Consider the following 14,019-nt stretch of genomic DNA (forward strand, 5'->3'; position numbering starts at 1 on the left):
CTCCCAGCAGCTGCAGGGCCCGCTGTGGCAAAGGCAGAGAGTCCTCAGTTTCCCCGTCGGGAGGTCGGAAGAGCCTTCAGCAGACCCCAAACCAGCCACCAGACCTGTTAGGGGTCATCTTCGTCTGCCTAGAGGAAGTGGCCGATGCATCACTCCTGCCAGGTCGCCACTCCCAGAAAGACACACTATTTGGGCCAACCCAGCAGTAAACACCCCATCCGGGGGCAGGGCAGGGACAGAGGAGACTCTGTCCCGGCTGTGGCCAGCGTTTCCTGGGAAGGATGGAGGAAGAGGAGGTGCCCTCCCAGGAGGGGATTGAGTTCGAATCCCAGCAGCCCCCAGGCCCTGGACGCCTGATGAGGCTGTGAGCAGGGAGACAACGCTTGGGGCGGTAGTGCTTCCTGCTTGTCACCACCGAGGCAGGGCGGGGCCAGGCGGGGGTGGGGGGTGGGGGTGGTGGCGGCAAACGACCCCATTTAAAATGACAGCTCCACATATCAAGTACCAACCCTGTCCTAGCTTCAGGGACAGTCCATTGTCTCTGAATTCATAGAATCCGTGAGGTAGGGAATATTTTAACCTTTTATAGATGAGAAAACTGAGGCCCAGGGAGGGGTGCTAAGCCACCAGGGCCCCACAGCAGGAAGTGGCACCAGAGGAAGGCCCCCGGCTGACTCAAGGGCCCTCCCTCTGAGCCTGGAGACCTCCCATCCCGATCCCCCACCTGCTAGGTTACACCCACCCTTCCTTGGCCCAACACCTGCTCAGAGCCCAGCCAGCCCCAGGCCAGCAGCTGGGTTCGGCTGCCAGCGGCTCCCCCTTCACCAGCTCAAGGCTCTCCTCCCTCCTCCCACGCCTGTGGAGCCTTCTGGGCCTGCCTGGCACAGGGTAGGGGGAGGCAGGGTGCAAAGGCAGTGCTGTGGGCCCAGTGCCACGGCTCCAGCCGCTCCTGAGAAGGCCGGGGTGGGAGGGAGAGTGTGCCGGGTCACCCAGGGCCCCGGCCAGACTGGCTACGTAATTCGTGGGGTCCAATGCAAAATGAAAATGCAAGGCCCCCTGTTAACAAAAATTAAGAATTTCAAGTTGGGGACAGCAGAGCATTAAGCTAAGCACAGGGCCTGACCCCTGGAGCTGGGAGCGAGAACCCCAGCGCTCCATCCCAGCTGAGAGCCCAAGGCCGGGGTGCTCTGTTAGTCTTCTGGTCTCCAGAGAAAGGAACAAGGGGACAGGCAGGGGTCAAGCCCTTGTGGGCTCCCTCCGGGCTGCAGCTCGCAGACCTGGGATTGCATCTGGCTCAGCCGCTCCACGGCTGTTGGGCTTTAGCCGAGTGGCCTCGCCCCATCCGTAAAACGGGCTGACACCAGCCCCCTCCCAGGGCAGCGGCACACCCTCATTAACAGGTGCAGAAGCCGAAGTCAGGTGAGGAAAGAGAAGCTCAGAGAAGGAGGCGGGACTGACTCCCCTCCGGGCAGCCTCTCCCAGCACCCGCCCACCACTCCAAACCTTCCTGCTTTGCAGAGGGACCGACCCCAGAGTTAATAAGGAATTTAACTGGCTACCTCTTTGGAATTTAACCCACGGGACCAGGAAGTCGCTTCCTCCCAGGTCCTGCCTCCCCTCCCACTGGGCGCAGAGCTGGCGTCCCAAAGAAGCCTCTGACTTGGGGTCAGTTTCCTGGGCCAGAGCAGCCAAGGAGCCAGACCCTGGAGGAGTCCGACCTGCTGGCACCATCCGTCGGAGGTTGCTGGGAAAGGGCTTCGGGGCTTGTAGTCAACAGGTTATGGGATTGTGACAGGGACAGAAGCCACAACCCCCACCCCCAGACACATCACCACGCTAGAGATGGTGTCCAGAAAACACACGTTTACCCGTACACTCCTGACATGGCCTTGGCAGTCAGGCTCAAAGGCCCCTTCATCCAACAGACCCAGGCTCGCACTGCCCTAACCAGGGCAACTGGCCTGAGAAGTGTGGCACCAAGGGCGGCTGGGGGGGCGGGGGGGACCAGGACTGGCACAAGGTCATGATGCTGGTGAGTGGTGGGCCATGAGCCCCAGGGACAAAGGCCACTTGATAGACCAGGAGGTGGGATGAACCCCAAAGTGCTGTGGATTGCTTGGAGAGTGGGTAGAGACAGGGCACCCCTCTCCACTCCCCTTCAAGTCGTGAGGCCGGAGATGCCTCCAGATGTCCTCAGGGCAGGGCAAGAAGGAATCCTAGGTCCACCGGACAGGTGGCAAAAGTCAGGATCCATAAATTAAATGTTTTTGGTGGAGTGTGGTGGCCTGGGATGGGGCAGAGGCCTGGCGAAGGCATGGTGGCCGGCTGGGTGACAGGGGCTACTCGGTCCTCCAGGACGGGTGAGCGAACACGATGGGCCTCTTCTTGGCCCAGCGGGAGAAGACAGCCTTCTCAGTGATGAAGCGGTGGGCACTTCGGGGTGCCCGCTCGTGTGCCAGGTACATCTGACATTCATCCAGCCGGCCCTTCTCGAAGTAGTGGTAAGGCACCGAGGGGTGGCTCTTCTCCCTGTGGGGTGGGGACCAGTGCTGCTGTGGGATGGGTGTGGGACACCAGAGCCCACCCACCTCCCACCAGACCCTGCCCCCACCACAGAGACCCATGCCTGGTCCCAGGGAAGGCCAGGACACACGGAAGGCGCAGCACAGCCTGCAGATCCCAAAGGCCAGGATTCAAGCCTGGGCTCTGCCTCTTACAAGCTGGGTGACTCTGGGCCGGAGGTGTATCTCACGAGCCTCAAGAGCCCACCTATAAAACGGAGATGGTGACACCCACCTTGCAGGGTGAGAGTGTAGGTTAAAAGATAAAGGCTGCAAAGTGCCCTGCTGGTACCAGGCTCCCACGGCACAGAGCCACCAGCCCTGCACTCCCACCTCCCGGTCAGCATCACGGAGGCTGGCGGTGAGGCCAAGGCCACGGCCGGGGCACACAGGCACCTGCCAGCTCAGCCGTGTGCGCGACAGCCCGGCTCCAAAGAACACAGGGTGAAAACATGGGACTTTTCGGAACTCATTAGTTACAATAATACTGAAGTATAGTAATATAACAATGTTATAATACCGTAACTATATCTGAACTTTATATGCTGTTGAAACAATATTCAATGTAAAAACCCGCCTGTAGCATATCACTGATGTGCCCTGATTTGTGGTAAGCACTTTTGTAGATTATTCTCTCCCTAAATGTTTCAAAATCGTCTGAGGAAGCTGCCACGCTTTTCCCTAGTTTACACATGAGGAACTGGAGGCACTTGGGGGCGGGAGGACCGGCCGAGGCCACAGCACAGCGCTAGGACTGGTCCGGGAGCCTGCTCCAAGGACTGAGCTCCGTCCCAGGGCCCGGTGCCCAAGGGGTGTCTGTGCCTCGGCCACCCACCCTGAAGCCCACACACCCTGTGCCCCCCAGCTCCTAAATCCTCTGGCTTCAGGCCTGGGCAGGGGCCCACACCCACCCCCCCAGCCTGGGGCCTGGCTGGCCTGACCTGCAGTAGCCGTCGCTGACCATTCCATAGACCACAATCTTCTCGCACAGCTCCAGGGCAAGGATCATGGTGAACCAGCCGGTGCTGAGGAAAGAGCCTGACTGCCTCCTGGTGGGGCGGAGGGACACGTCAGCCGGCCATCTCCACCACCCAACAGGGGGCAGGGGCCCTGTGGCGGCCCCAGGCCTCAGCCCTCTCAGGGAAGCCGGGCTTGGTACTTTCCCAGCCAAGGGCCCCTCACCTCAACCTCTACAGAGGGTGCCCGGGGGAGCCAGGGTCGGGGCAGAGCCGGCCCAAGGCAGCAGGGGACAAAAGGTGGAGCTGGACACAACCCAGGCCCAATCAACTCCCCACCACCCAAGCAGGGCTTAAGCCAAGCTGTGCTTCAAGGCCTGAGCATAGCCCGGGATGATGGGTGTAGGGGCTCTGGTCACATCCTCTCCTCATCTAAGGGACCAGGCCTGGGGAGAGAGCAGTAGGCAGCAGAGCACAGTGGTTAAAAGTTGGGGGACTTGTGTGGTCTTCCAGATGGTCTTCTGTTCAAACCCTGACTCTGCTGTGGGGCATCGGATTTGCTTGTTAACCTCTCTGAGCCTCAAGACCCACCTGTGAAATGGGGATAATTCCAGGTGGTTACGGGGAAGGAACACTGCCAGCCCAGCCCCCACACCCCACTTGCAGTGAGGGGCTGTGTGACCCCAGGCCTCAGCTCTCTGGGGCAGCAGCACTGGGTACCCTCCCCGCTGAGGGCCACCACCTCAACCTCCACAGAGCGGGCATGAGCTGATTCACGCATCCAACTCACACGTCCTGGGCCCTATGCGGGCGGGCCCTGGACCTGCCACACCGGGTGCCAACATTCCCAAGGGAAGGAGACAAATATGTAAAGAAGATGATGTTAGAGGGTGACACCTGCTGCCATGACAAGGAAACAAAAGAGTAATATAAAGAATGTCAAGGCCGGACATGGTGGCTCACGCTAGTAATCCTAGCACTCTGGGAGGCCACAGTGGGAGGATAGCTTGAGGTCAGGAGTTCGAGACCAACCCCTGTAAGAACAAGACCCCATCTCTATTAAAAATGGAAAAAATTAGCCGGGCATGGTAGTGGCACCTGTAGTCCCAGCTACTCTGGAGGCTGAGGCAGGAGGATTGCCTGAGCCCAGGAATTGGAGGCTGCAGTGAGCTAGGCTGATGCCATGGCTCTCTAGCCCAGGAGACAGAGTGAGACTCTGTCTCAAAAAAACAGCAACAACAAAAAGAATGTCAGGGCAGGACATACTCCTTTAGAAGTCAGGCCAGGGAGGGCTTCCCTGAGGAGGTGACATTTCATCCAGACCTGAGTAGCAAGAGGAACCCGTCACGAGATGATATGGGAGGAAAACATTCATGGCACGTGCAGGCCTGCAGGTGGAAACATGCAGGGATGTCCGAGAAGTCCCAGCGGCCAGTGTGACTGGCACAGAATGAGTGAAGGAGCCAAGGCCACGGAGGTAGGCAGGGGCTGGATCATACACACTTGCAGGCCACAGGAGGGGAGGAGGTGAGAAGACTGGACTTCATTCTCCCTGTGGTACAAAGCTGCTGGCAGGTTGCGGGCAGGTGACTCATGGGACTGAATTCACTGCAGATGAGCTCAGATGGCAGGGGCAAGGGAAGTGGCAGGGAGACCTGCCAGGGGCTGTTTTGAGGGTGGGAGAAGATGGAGACGTAGGTCAAGGTGGCACTCAGGGCTACTGCATGTGACAGATGACAGTACAAGGGGAGTCAAGGGCTCAGCCCAAGTTTTTGGCTAAAATGCCAAGGTGGATGGTTCTATTTCCTGAGCTCTGGAGGCTGGGGGAGGAGCAGGGGCATGAAGGAGGGGCCAGCAGGGGTCAGGGGTGCTCTGCTGGGTGTGGGATAAAATGAGATCTTGAACGCAGAGTGCTTAACCCAATGCCCGGTGTGTGAAGAGGATGTCAGAGACCAAGTCAGATCTCAGAGCACGCCCTCCAAATGGCGGTGCTCCCTAATGCCTCCCCCGCTGGCCAGTGCTCTTCACCAGGGGCTCACAAGGCCCAGTGCCCCTCACCACACCATTTGGGATCTGTGTGCAAGTTCCATGAATGACAGTCCCTCTACCTCCTGCCCCACCATGGGAGGGCAGGACCGTCTGCTTCCATCACTGCGGGTCCCCAGGGCCTGGCGAAGCAGACCCCTGATGGACAAGAGGCTGCTGGAGAGGGCAGGCCCCCAGCTTCCAGGGAGACCCCAGCAGGCAGGTAGGCCCCAGGCTCACCGGTTCTTGCCCGTCTCGTCCTGGAAGATCTGGTCACAGTACGCCATCATGCGCTCGGTGAAGGTGTACACCTGCAGGCCTGGATACATCTTGGTGAGCTGCAGCAGGACGCGGTAGGTGCGGCCCCCGAGCGCCCGGTCCATGTGCCTGCCCTGGCCCCACACCACGTACAGGGTGTCTCGGGCCTGCTGGAAATAGTGCGAGTAGTTGCGCAGCAGCAGCGGCACGCTCGTGTGCGAGATGACGCGCAGGGTGCTGCGATGGCCCACGTCTGCCTCAAAGCCGACGGTGGGCGCCTGGTTCATGCGGAGCACGCACTCGGCACCGTCGATCTCGGTGCCCAGGCCCGAGCCCAGCATCTGGCCGGAGCTGGACACCACGGCACAGCTGCGGCATGGCTCTCGGACCAGTGGCTGCAGCGGGAGGTAGAGGGGAAAAGAGAGAGAGGTGAGGGCACACAGCTTCCACCCCTGCGGCCCCCCCCCCCCAGGAACACCCGAGGACTTTGCTTGATCAGGTATCAGCTCGGAGGACTGTTTGGTATTAACCCATTTGCAGGCTGGGAAGGTGGGGTGACTTTCCCAGGGTCACAGTGACAGCAAGTGGGAGAGCTAAGATTCTGCACTCAGAGCCCTGGCTTCCTCCTCAGCCATATTCATAGCCCTTGTCCCTGCTGCCATCTCTGAGGCCCTAACAGTCCCTATATCAAGCCCTTTGAGGGTTACATGAGCAAATATTTATAAAACACTTACAAGAGTGCCTGGCACAGACTGGATGCCACGTAAGTGTTTGTTAAGTAAACACAAGCCTCAGCTCTTCGCACACGCCTAGGCCATGCCCTCTGCTGCCCGAGCCCCACCCATGCTGTGCCCCATTTCTAAGTAAAAACGGGGTCTTCAAGGCCCACGACAGCTTTGGGACTCTCTGGTCCTGAGCCTGAATCCTGGCTCTGCCCCTTCCTTGCTGTGTGGCCTGAGGCCAAGTCACTCGGCCTCCGTGAGCCTCAATTCCCCATCTGTAAAATGGGATGCAAACAGCATCTACTTGTCCTACTTGTTAGGTTCCAACGACAAATGTCTGGAGAATATAAGGAGCTGGTGACACGCAGGTGAAGGAGTTAGAAAGAGCAAGGGGCCGCGCGTGGTGCTCCAGTCTCATGGAGCCTATGATATTTTCCCCCATGACAGCCAATAATCCACTATCAAAACTCCTGAAAACCTAGCACACAATACAGAAGTGAAAAAAAAAATTTTCTGAAAATCAGCCTGGAGAGGCTGCCAAAGGGCACGACAGAACTTTGGGGGGTGACAGAAAATTTCTATACATGACGGTTGTGGTTGTTACACAACTTTATACATTTGCCAAAACTTGCTAAAACGTCTGTTTAACATCAGTGAACTTCCTTGTATGTAAATTATGCCTCAATAAAGCTGATGAAGTTTTTCCAAATGCCTGGAGGGTGACTGACAGACCCTGCGCAGGGACAGGGCCCTACCCAGCTTGTCATCCTCCCCCGCCCCCTGCCCCGGCTGCAGAAGCTGAGCCACAGCCCACAAGATCCCCTGGTGGTCAGGGGCCTGGCTCCCAGAGAAAGACGGCCCCTCCCTCCACACTCCCGCCCTCCTGGAAGATCCCAGGTTTACAGAGGCAAGGAAAGTTGGCAGGGACATTAATTCCAGCCAATAAAAAGCGCACTGTCATATCCCACTCAGGGACATTTTACAGCCGACATAATCTTGATTTACAGACTCGGCGCATTTTCCACACCACAGCAACAGAGAACAAGGCTTCCTTCTTCTGCCCTCGCCTTGGGCCTGCCCTGACACCGGGACCTGTTCTGATCCAACGTCACCACCAGCCCCAGGAGGTATTCTGCTTGTCCCTCACAAGGTCTTTAAAATTTTTCATTAATTCTTGATTTATAAGAATTGGCCCTTTTGACATTCAAAATCTAGATTGGCCGCTTCTCTTCAGGAAAACACCTGGCCTCCCTGGGCTCACATCCCTGTGAGGTTTGTGTGTCTGAAGTGAACCCTGGCCACCACGTGGCAGATGGGACAGCGTCCACCCAGCCCACCCCGACATTTGTCCCACTTGGCCATTCTGTGGCGCTTGAGAGTTTGAGCCCCTGAGTAGTTTTTGTTTCTTCATCAAAGATTTGTACAGCGTGTGCTCTGTGTACTGTCCACGAATCGGCCAGCCGAATCATCTCCGCGACCCTCCAGAGGCAGGAACTGCAACGATCGGCTTTGACAGACGAGGGAGGAGGCAAGGGAGACTCAGACGGATGAAGACCCGAACCACATCTCCTCCAAGCCAGTGTCCCCGAGCAGCCTCCCGTGCCGGCCACTCAGAGCACCGTCAAACTCAGACTGGGAGCGTGCCGCACCCTGCATCAACACAGACTCCTCTGAGGGCACTCGCTGGAGGAGGAACCTACCGGGTGGAGCCACCAAAGTCGGGGTGAGAGGTGTAAAGGGCTCTGCACCTTGCCAGGCAAAGCGAGCATGGAGCGGCGGGCACCACGGGGCAGGGGCTGCGCCTGCCTCATCACCCCCGGGCCCCCACATCCTATCCTCAGCAGCCGTTGGCACCAGGCCAGACACATGGCAGGTGCCAAGTACACACTTGCTGAATGGATGGTGTGGGTAGACAGATGAATCGGAGATGCCCAGAACGCACAGAGTACACTGTGCTGTGTCTGTGTCTGTCTCTCCCACTGGACTGGGAGTCCCAGGTGGGCAGCCACCCCAACTCATCGTTCTACCCCAGCATCCAGACAATATTTGCTCAATAAGAAACCCATTTCTTCCTATAGCTCAGGGCTCAGAGAGGTAAAGTAACTGGCCTGGATCACCCAGCAGGTGAGCAGAGGGGCCAAGCTCAGGGTCCAGGCTTGCCTGGCACAAGCCCAGTTCTCAATACCCCCTAGAGTTGCGGGAGCCAGGCCTACCCCTGACATGTTGCCTGGCAGACTCACCTTCCCATCTGGCACGCTGCTATAGCCACTGAAGTGCAGGGGCCCCGGCACAGTAGGCCTGGAGCCCGGAGGGAGGTGGTCCAGGCAGGTGGCCAGGCAGAGGGGCAGGCAGGTCCAGCAGCACAGGAGAACGTAGACAGCAGAGAAGACCAAGGAGCACAGGAGGATGAGCAGGAGCCGGCCCTGAGGGAGACAGTGGTCAGGGGGGTGTATATGTGGGGAGGGGGACTCCCAGGAGCCTCTGCAGGGGGCTGCACCGGCTTCCTGGGCCTGGACCCCACTTCACCAGCTCCTAGAATAGCAGTAGAAGGCGCAGTCTCCCTTAACCACACCTTACTCAGGGCTTCCAGGCTCTGGTCACGCTGTTCCTGGGGATAATGCTGTCACTATCCCTGTACTCTAGACAAGGAAACCAGCGTGGGGTGAAGTGTGCAGCTCAAGGCCACATGGCAAGGAAACAGCACGTGGGGCCTTAAACATGGGCTGGAGAGCCCACATTCTTAACCAGAGCCTGGGTGCTGTGCAGCCTTGGGAGTGGCTATCCCTCTCTCTGGGCCTATCTCCTCCTCTACAAATCCCTCCTCTATAGAGTCCCCTGTTAATGCCCACAGTGGGACCTTACAGCAAGGACAGTGGTGAAAGCATTCTGTACGCTCTAGAGTGCTATGCACATGAGGACAGGAAAGTGGCACATCAGAAGGGCTGCCAGCCCCTTCAGTGCATGGACCAGGGCCACCTGGGATGGCCCGCCTCCGTCCCACCCCCAGCTGGGTCAGCGGCCCAGCAGGCAGAAAGGGATTCAGGGAAGCGTCATTCAGGAAATGGTTTCAATAATTGAAAAGCTGTTGCCCAGAGCCTCCCACCTCCAGAAACCTAGTGCCAAAGGCCATTTGAACTAGGAAGCCCTTCTGGCCCTCTGGCCTGGGCCCAGCCTGGGGCTGGACCTGCTGGCAGACTTAGCTTTCCAGGAGGGGCTTGGTGGAGAACAGAACCCTGGGTCTGTCACTGTGTGCTGAGCTACCCAGTCACCACCTGTGTCTCTCTGGGCTCCAATTTCTAGGCCCAAGGCACAAGTCGCAAGGCCACCCCTCAGAAACCACCTAGCAGTTGGCTGGTGCTCTCTGAAAATCAGAAGTGTGAAAGCAGCCACCCCCACCCCACCCCCCGGACCGCTGCACATCCTGCTCAGAGGCCCATTGTTTTTCAGCCCACAGCTACATCAGCTTCTAAAAATAAGTCTCTTCTGTGTGGCCAGCTGTTCCACAGAGGTGGTTCAGCCCCTGAGGCCTCAGGCTCTGCCTAGCACCTGCTCCCCTGCCTAGAGGAACCAGAGACCCAGAGACCTTGATTCAGACAGTGGGGTTAACTGCCCCCAACATCCAGGTCTCTCTCCCACAACCAGGGGCTCCTGAACAAAGACAAGAGCGGCCAAACTGAACTTTCACCATATCCACCCCCAGGTACTGTCTCCTCCATTCTACAGGGGAGGAGAGCAAGGCATTGAACCACAAAGGAATGCACCTGCCTGGGACCACAGAGTCTGCACGAACAGGGCTGGACTTTGAGGCCAGAGCGGTGGGGTCAGGCGTGACAGTCAGTCCTGGGGTGGAGAGGCTGCTGAGGCTGTGGAAGTTACCTCCAAGTCCCCTGGGAACCTTCCTCCTTCCGCCACTCACCGGAGCCTTCATGCTGTCGCTGTCCGTCAGTAGGCCCGGGCTGCCTCCAGGGCTGGGGCTGGGACGGAGTGGGAGCCGGACACCTGCCAGGACGCAGAAACTCAGAGGGATAAGGGGGCGGGGGGGGGGGGGATAAGGCAGACAGGGTCCCAGGCTGTGAGGAAAACTGAGGCAGGAAGGGTCGGGCCGGGGTCAAGGCAGAGGGTGCCTGGGAATTCAGCGCCTTAAAGTCTCCTAACACCGGAAAGCAGTGTCCCCATCCTAAAGGAGCCGGAATCGGTGACTTTGGGGGGACTTCCTGCCCACCCAATCCCCATTGTGCAGGTGGGGAAGAAGAGGCAGCAGGGAGGGGGCGCCCTCGGCTCAAGGTCATCCATCCGGTCTGGGGCAGATAGAGCCAGGAGCCAGGAGCCTGGATTTCACCCCATCCATCCTACCTCTCTACCGGAGGACGAATGGAGAGGCCTGGGCGGGCAGAACGTGGGATTTTCACCGCCCGTCCAGATTCCACCGCTCCCTCTCCCGGCCGGGCGCTAACCGGGCGGGCAAGTTGGGGCGCGCAGGAGACTCGCGATCCGCTGCCCGGAGCTCCATGGCCCGAGGGCCTGGCCGACCAGGCTGGAAGCTGGCAGCTGGAAGCTGGATCCCTGGGGCGGAGGCGGCGATGCGGCCGCGGCTCCTGGAGGCTGGAAGACAAAACGGCTGGGCCGGAGGCGGGGGCGGGGCCGGAGGCGGGGGCGGGGCCTACGAGGCCTGGGCGGAGCGGGACGTGCGTGAAAAGCGGCGAGGCCTCCGGGCTGGGGGCGGGGCCTCGGCGCCGGGGGCGGAGTCTGAGCCCCGCGTCACCCGTTTTTCCTTTTGGCATTTCTAGCGGGTTCGTGCTCCGGGTGGCGGTGGTGGGGCGGCAGAGAAAGGGGATCTAGACGATGTCAGAGCCACCATGCGGTGCTGCGTGGCCGTCCAGACTTGAGTTTCCCCATGTCTGAAATTGGTGCGTGGGTAGGGAAGTTAAGCAGGAGCTTTGGGTCCGGCAGCCCTGGGTTTCAAGCTGTTAGGGTTGCCAGATCTAGCAAGTACATAGAGGACACTGGGCTCGGCTCTGACCACCTACTCTTACCTCCCAAACGCCTCCTTGCCAGTGTTCTCCAAATCCCAATCAGTTCGGCCTAGGCCCAGCAGTTGCTGACTTGCGTCCCATTGGAAGGTAAACATGGGGTGCCTTGGGGATTTCAAAGGCGGCTGCCCTCAGGCGCCAGGCTGGTGGCAGCAAGCACTGAAAGGGCCCCCTGTGGAACAGTGGGAGGAGGAGCCTGTGGTGAGGTGAAAAGCACATTTCCCGTCTGAGAACTTTTTTTGCAAAATGTTGCATTGCCTAGAAAGGTCATCTAACCATCCCTGCCACACCCACCTCCCATGCAGGCCCTGGCCCCAGCCTTGGCCCCTGCTCTGGCCCCCACTGCAAACTCCTTTTTCCTTTTTCTCAGAGGCTCAGGTATGGTCAGGACTCCATGATGTCCATCCCCAGCTCAGCAACCTTCTGATTCTACACTACTCCAGAGTCAAAGCCCAATCTCCTAAGCCTGTGCTCTCGGCCTCCATTCCTCCCCCATCCTGTTCAGGGGCCAGGAGCAAACCGGCTGCAGTGGCCCTGCCCTTTTGGGACTTCCTTGGAGCACAAGCCTCTTGTCCCTCCCACCCCAGCCTGGACATGCCTGGGAGCAGTGGTCCACGTTCAGTGGTCCAAGTTCACCTCACCCTCAATGGCTGGTGAGGTGATGATTCTTTCCCCAGAGAGGCAACTCCCTCCTCACTAGGGCCACACGGAGATAGGGACATGCCCAAATGGCCTGGGCTCCCAGAATAGATGAGGATCCTAAGTTCACAGTGTAACCAAGAGCAGGAAGTCCCACAGTCCCAGATGAAGCTCTTCAGTTTGGCTTTGGCAAAAACCCACTCTCCTCTCCCCCAGCCTACATGACCCTGCGCGCTGTGACCTCCTGCCCCGCCCCTCAGTCCTACTGCTCATTGCATCCTCCTCTGGACAGTCTAGTCACATGGCTGCCCCTTCTTGTCACTCAGCTCAAGCATCGGCTCCTCAGAAAAGCCCTTGCCAGCCACCCTATCCAATTCTGCACCCCATCCCCCTTGTCTCACTCCAGTTTAGTTTTTTCACTGTATTTGTCACACTCTGAAATCACCCTCTTTATTAACTGGTTTCCTTGCTCATGGCCCACATGCCCATGAGCTCCGTGTGGGCAGAGTCAGACCAGCCATGTTCTCAGGCACCTCCAGCACCTGCACAGTGCCTGGCACACACTAGGTCCTCGATAATGTCTGTTGAATGCACGAGTTAGGAGAGCCAGGCATCCTGGGTGCCCCGAGATCTTGGACAAGTCACTTCCCCCTCCAGCCTCAGGCCCTGCCACAGACGTGAGGGCGGAGAGGGGGCTGAGTCATCCCTACAGATCGGAGCGCAGTTCTGGGGCTCTGACTCAGCCTGTCGGAGCCAGACCCCAGTTCCTGCCACGATGCTTTGCCACCCCGAGTCTCTCTGGCCTTCCACCTCCTGAGTGTGACCTTACGTACTCTGTTTTAACTTCCTGCTAAGCAAGAGCAAGAAATTTCCACTTAACTCATGCCAGCTCAGAGAGGTTGAGCAGTCACTCAAGGTCATCCAGACAAGTAGGAGTGATGTCAATATTTTACAAATATATATTCTCAGAACCCACACTCCAGCCCTGCAGCATAAGCTGTCCCCTCCCTGGCAGCCATCTTTCTCTGGGGCATCTGACGTTCAGTGGAAACAGCAGCGTTTCGTGCAGCTGAGTGGCTTTCCCAAGGTCCTGCACTGTGCAGTCCTGGGGGGCTGTTCTTGGCCCACACAGCCTCCTCCCCCTCTGATATGTTTTCTTTCTTTCAAATGCCAGGCTTCTGTCATCCTGGGCCTTTGCTGTGCCCCTGGTCTGGGACCCTCGTAGGGTTGTGTCTGATTCTTCTGGTCCCAGAGTAGAAATTAAAGGCCCTCTCCCAACGCCATCCATCAAACGATCCGGTGGGAGCCCTTCCTCCAGCTCCATGACCCCATGCTTCTCCCTGAGGCTTTGTCACTCCAGGCTGCTTTTGTCACCCAGTCTGTGAGTGCCCCCAGACTGTGAGTCCCATGAGTTCTGTGAAGGCAGAATCTCTGTATCTTGCTTCATCCCCAGGTCCCCATGGCCCAGCAGGGGGGCTGTCACATGGCAGGTGCTCAATAAATATTTAATGAGTTAATGAGGTCCATTTTCATCCTTTTCACTTTACAGATTAGACCACTGAGGCACAGAGAGGTTTAGCACCTTGTCCTGGTCACACAGCCAGGCCCTAGAGTAGCTCTGGAGGAAAAGCCCGCTTGGGCATGGTCGGATTGAACTGGGGTCAGAGGCCAGGCTGGAGTGTCCTGGAGGAGGGAGAAGGAGTGATCAGGGCTATGCAGGCTCCTGGTGACGTCTGTGCAGCCAGCCTTGGTCTGACCACTGACCCTTGCCTCCATTTCACAGATGAGAAAAGTGACTTCCAGAGGAGGGCAGAACTCATGTGAGATC

The 14,019-nt window shown here is 58.4% G+C and overlaps 1 protein-coding gene across 3 annotated transcripts; it reads right to left on the minus strand.

Annotated features, from left to right (window-relative positions):
• Window positions 1-1,848: 1,848 nt before the first annotated feature.
• On the minus strand, window positions 1,849-13,967 carry ST6GALNAC4 (ST6 N-acetylgalactosaminide alpha-2,6-sialyltransferase 4). Of its 3 annotated transcripts, XM_069474707.1 has the most exons (6): window positions 10,876-11,106; window positions 10,439-10,521; window positions 8,763-8,945; window positions 5,783-6,195; window positions 3,503-3,610; window positions 1,849-2,529 (listed from the first exon to the last, which is right to left on the minus strand). In XM_069474707.1, the coding sequence occupies exons 2-6, from the start codon at window positions 10,448-10,450 to the stop codon at window positions 2,340-2,342; spliced, it is 906 nt and encodes a 301-aa protein (XP_069330808.1). In that variant the 5' UTR covers window positions 10,451-10,521; window positions 10,876-11,106; the 3' UTR covers window positions 1,849-2,339. The 3 variants fall into 3 exon arrangements, with proteins under 3 accessions (XP_069330808.1, XP_069330810.1, XP_069330809.1); XM_069474709.1 differs by lacking the exon at window positions 10,439-10,521; XM_069474708.1 differs by lacking the exons at window positions 10,439-10,521; window positions 10,876-11,106 and adding an exon at window positions 13,956-13,967 and having other exon boundaries at window positions 1,972-2,529.
• Between the last annotated feature and the right edge of the window lie 52 nt (window positions 13,968-14,019).

Source organism: Eulemur rufifrons, chromosome 7 (assembly GCF_041146395.1).
Source record: "Eulemur rufifrons isolate Redbay chromosome 7, OSU_ERuf_1, whole genome shotgun sequence".
NCBI classification, from domain to species: Eukaryota; Metazoa; Chordata; class Mammalia; order Primates; family Lemuridae; genus Eulemur; species Eulemur rufifrons.

What these genes read in the sequence shown, in the direction of transcription:
- ST6GALNAC4 (XM_069474707.1), bottom strand. An exon ending in GACGAGACGGGCAAGAACCG is followed by an intron (nt 3,611 to 5,782) that starts GTGAGCCTGGGG and finishes CCGCCCCACCAG; the next exon opens with GAGGCAGTCAGGCTCTTTCC. An exon ending in GTCAGCGACGGCTACTGCAG is followed by an intron (nt 2,530 to 3,502) that starts GTCAGGCCAGCC and finishes CCCACCCCACAG; the next exon opens with GGAGAAGAGCCACCCCTCGG.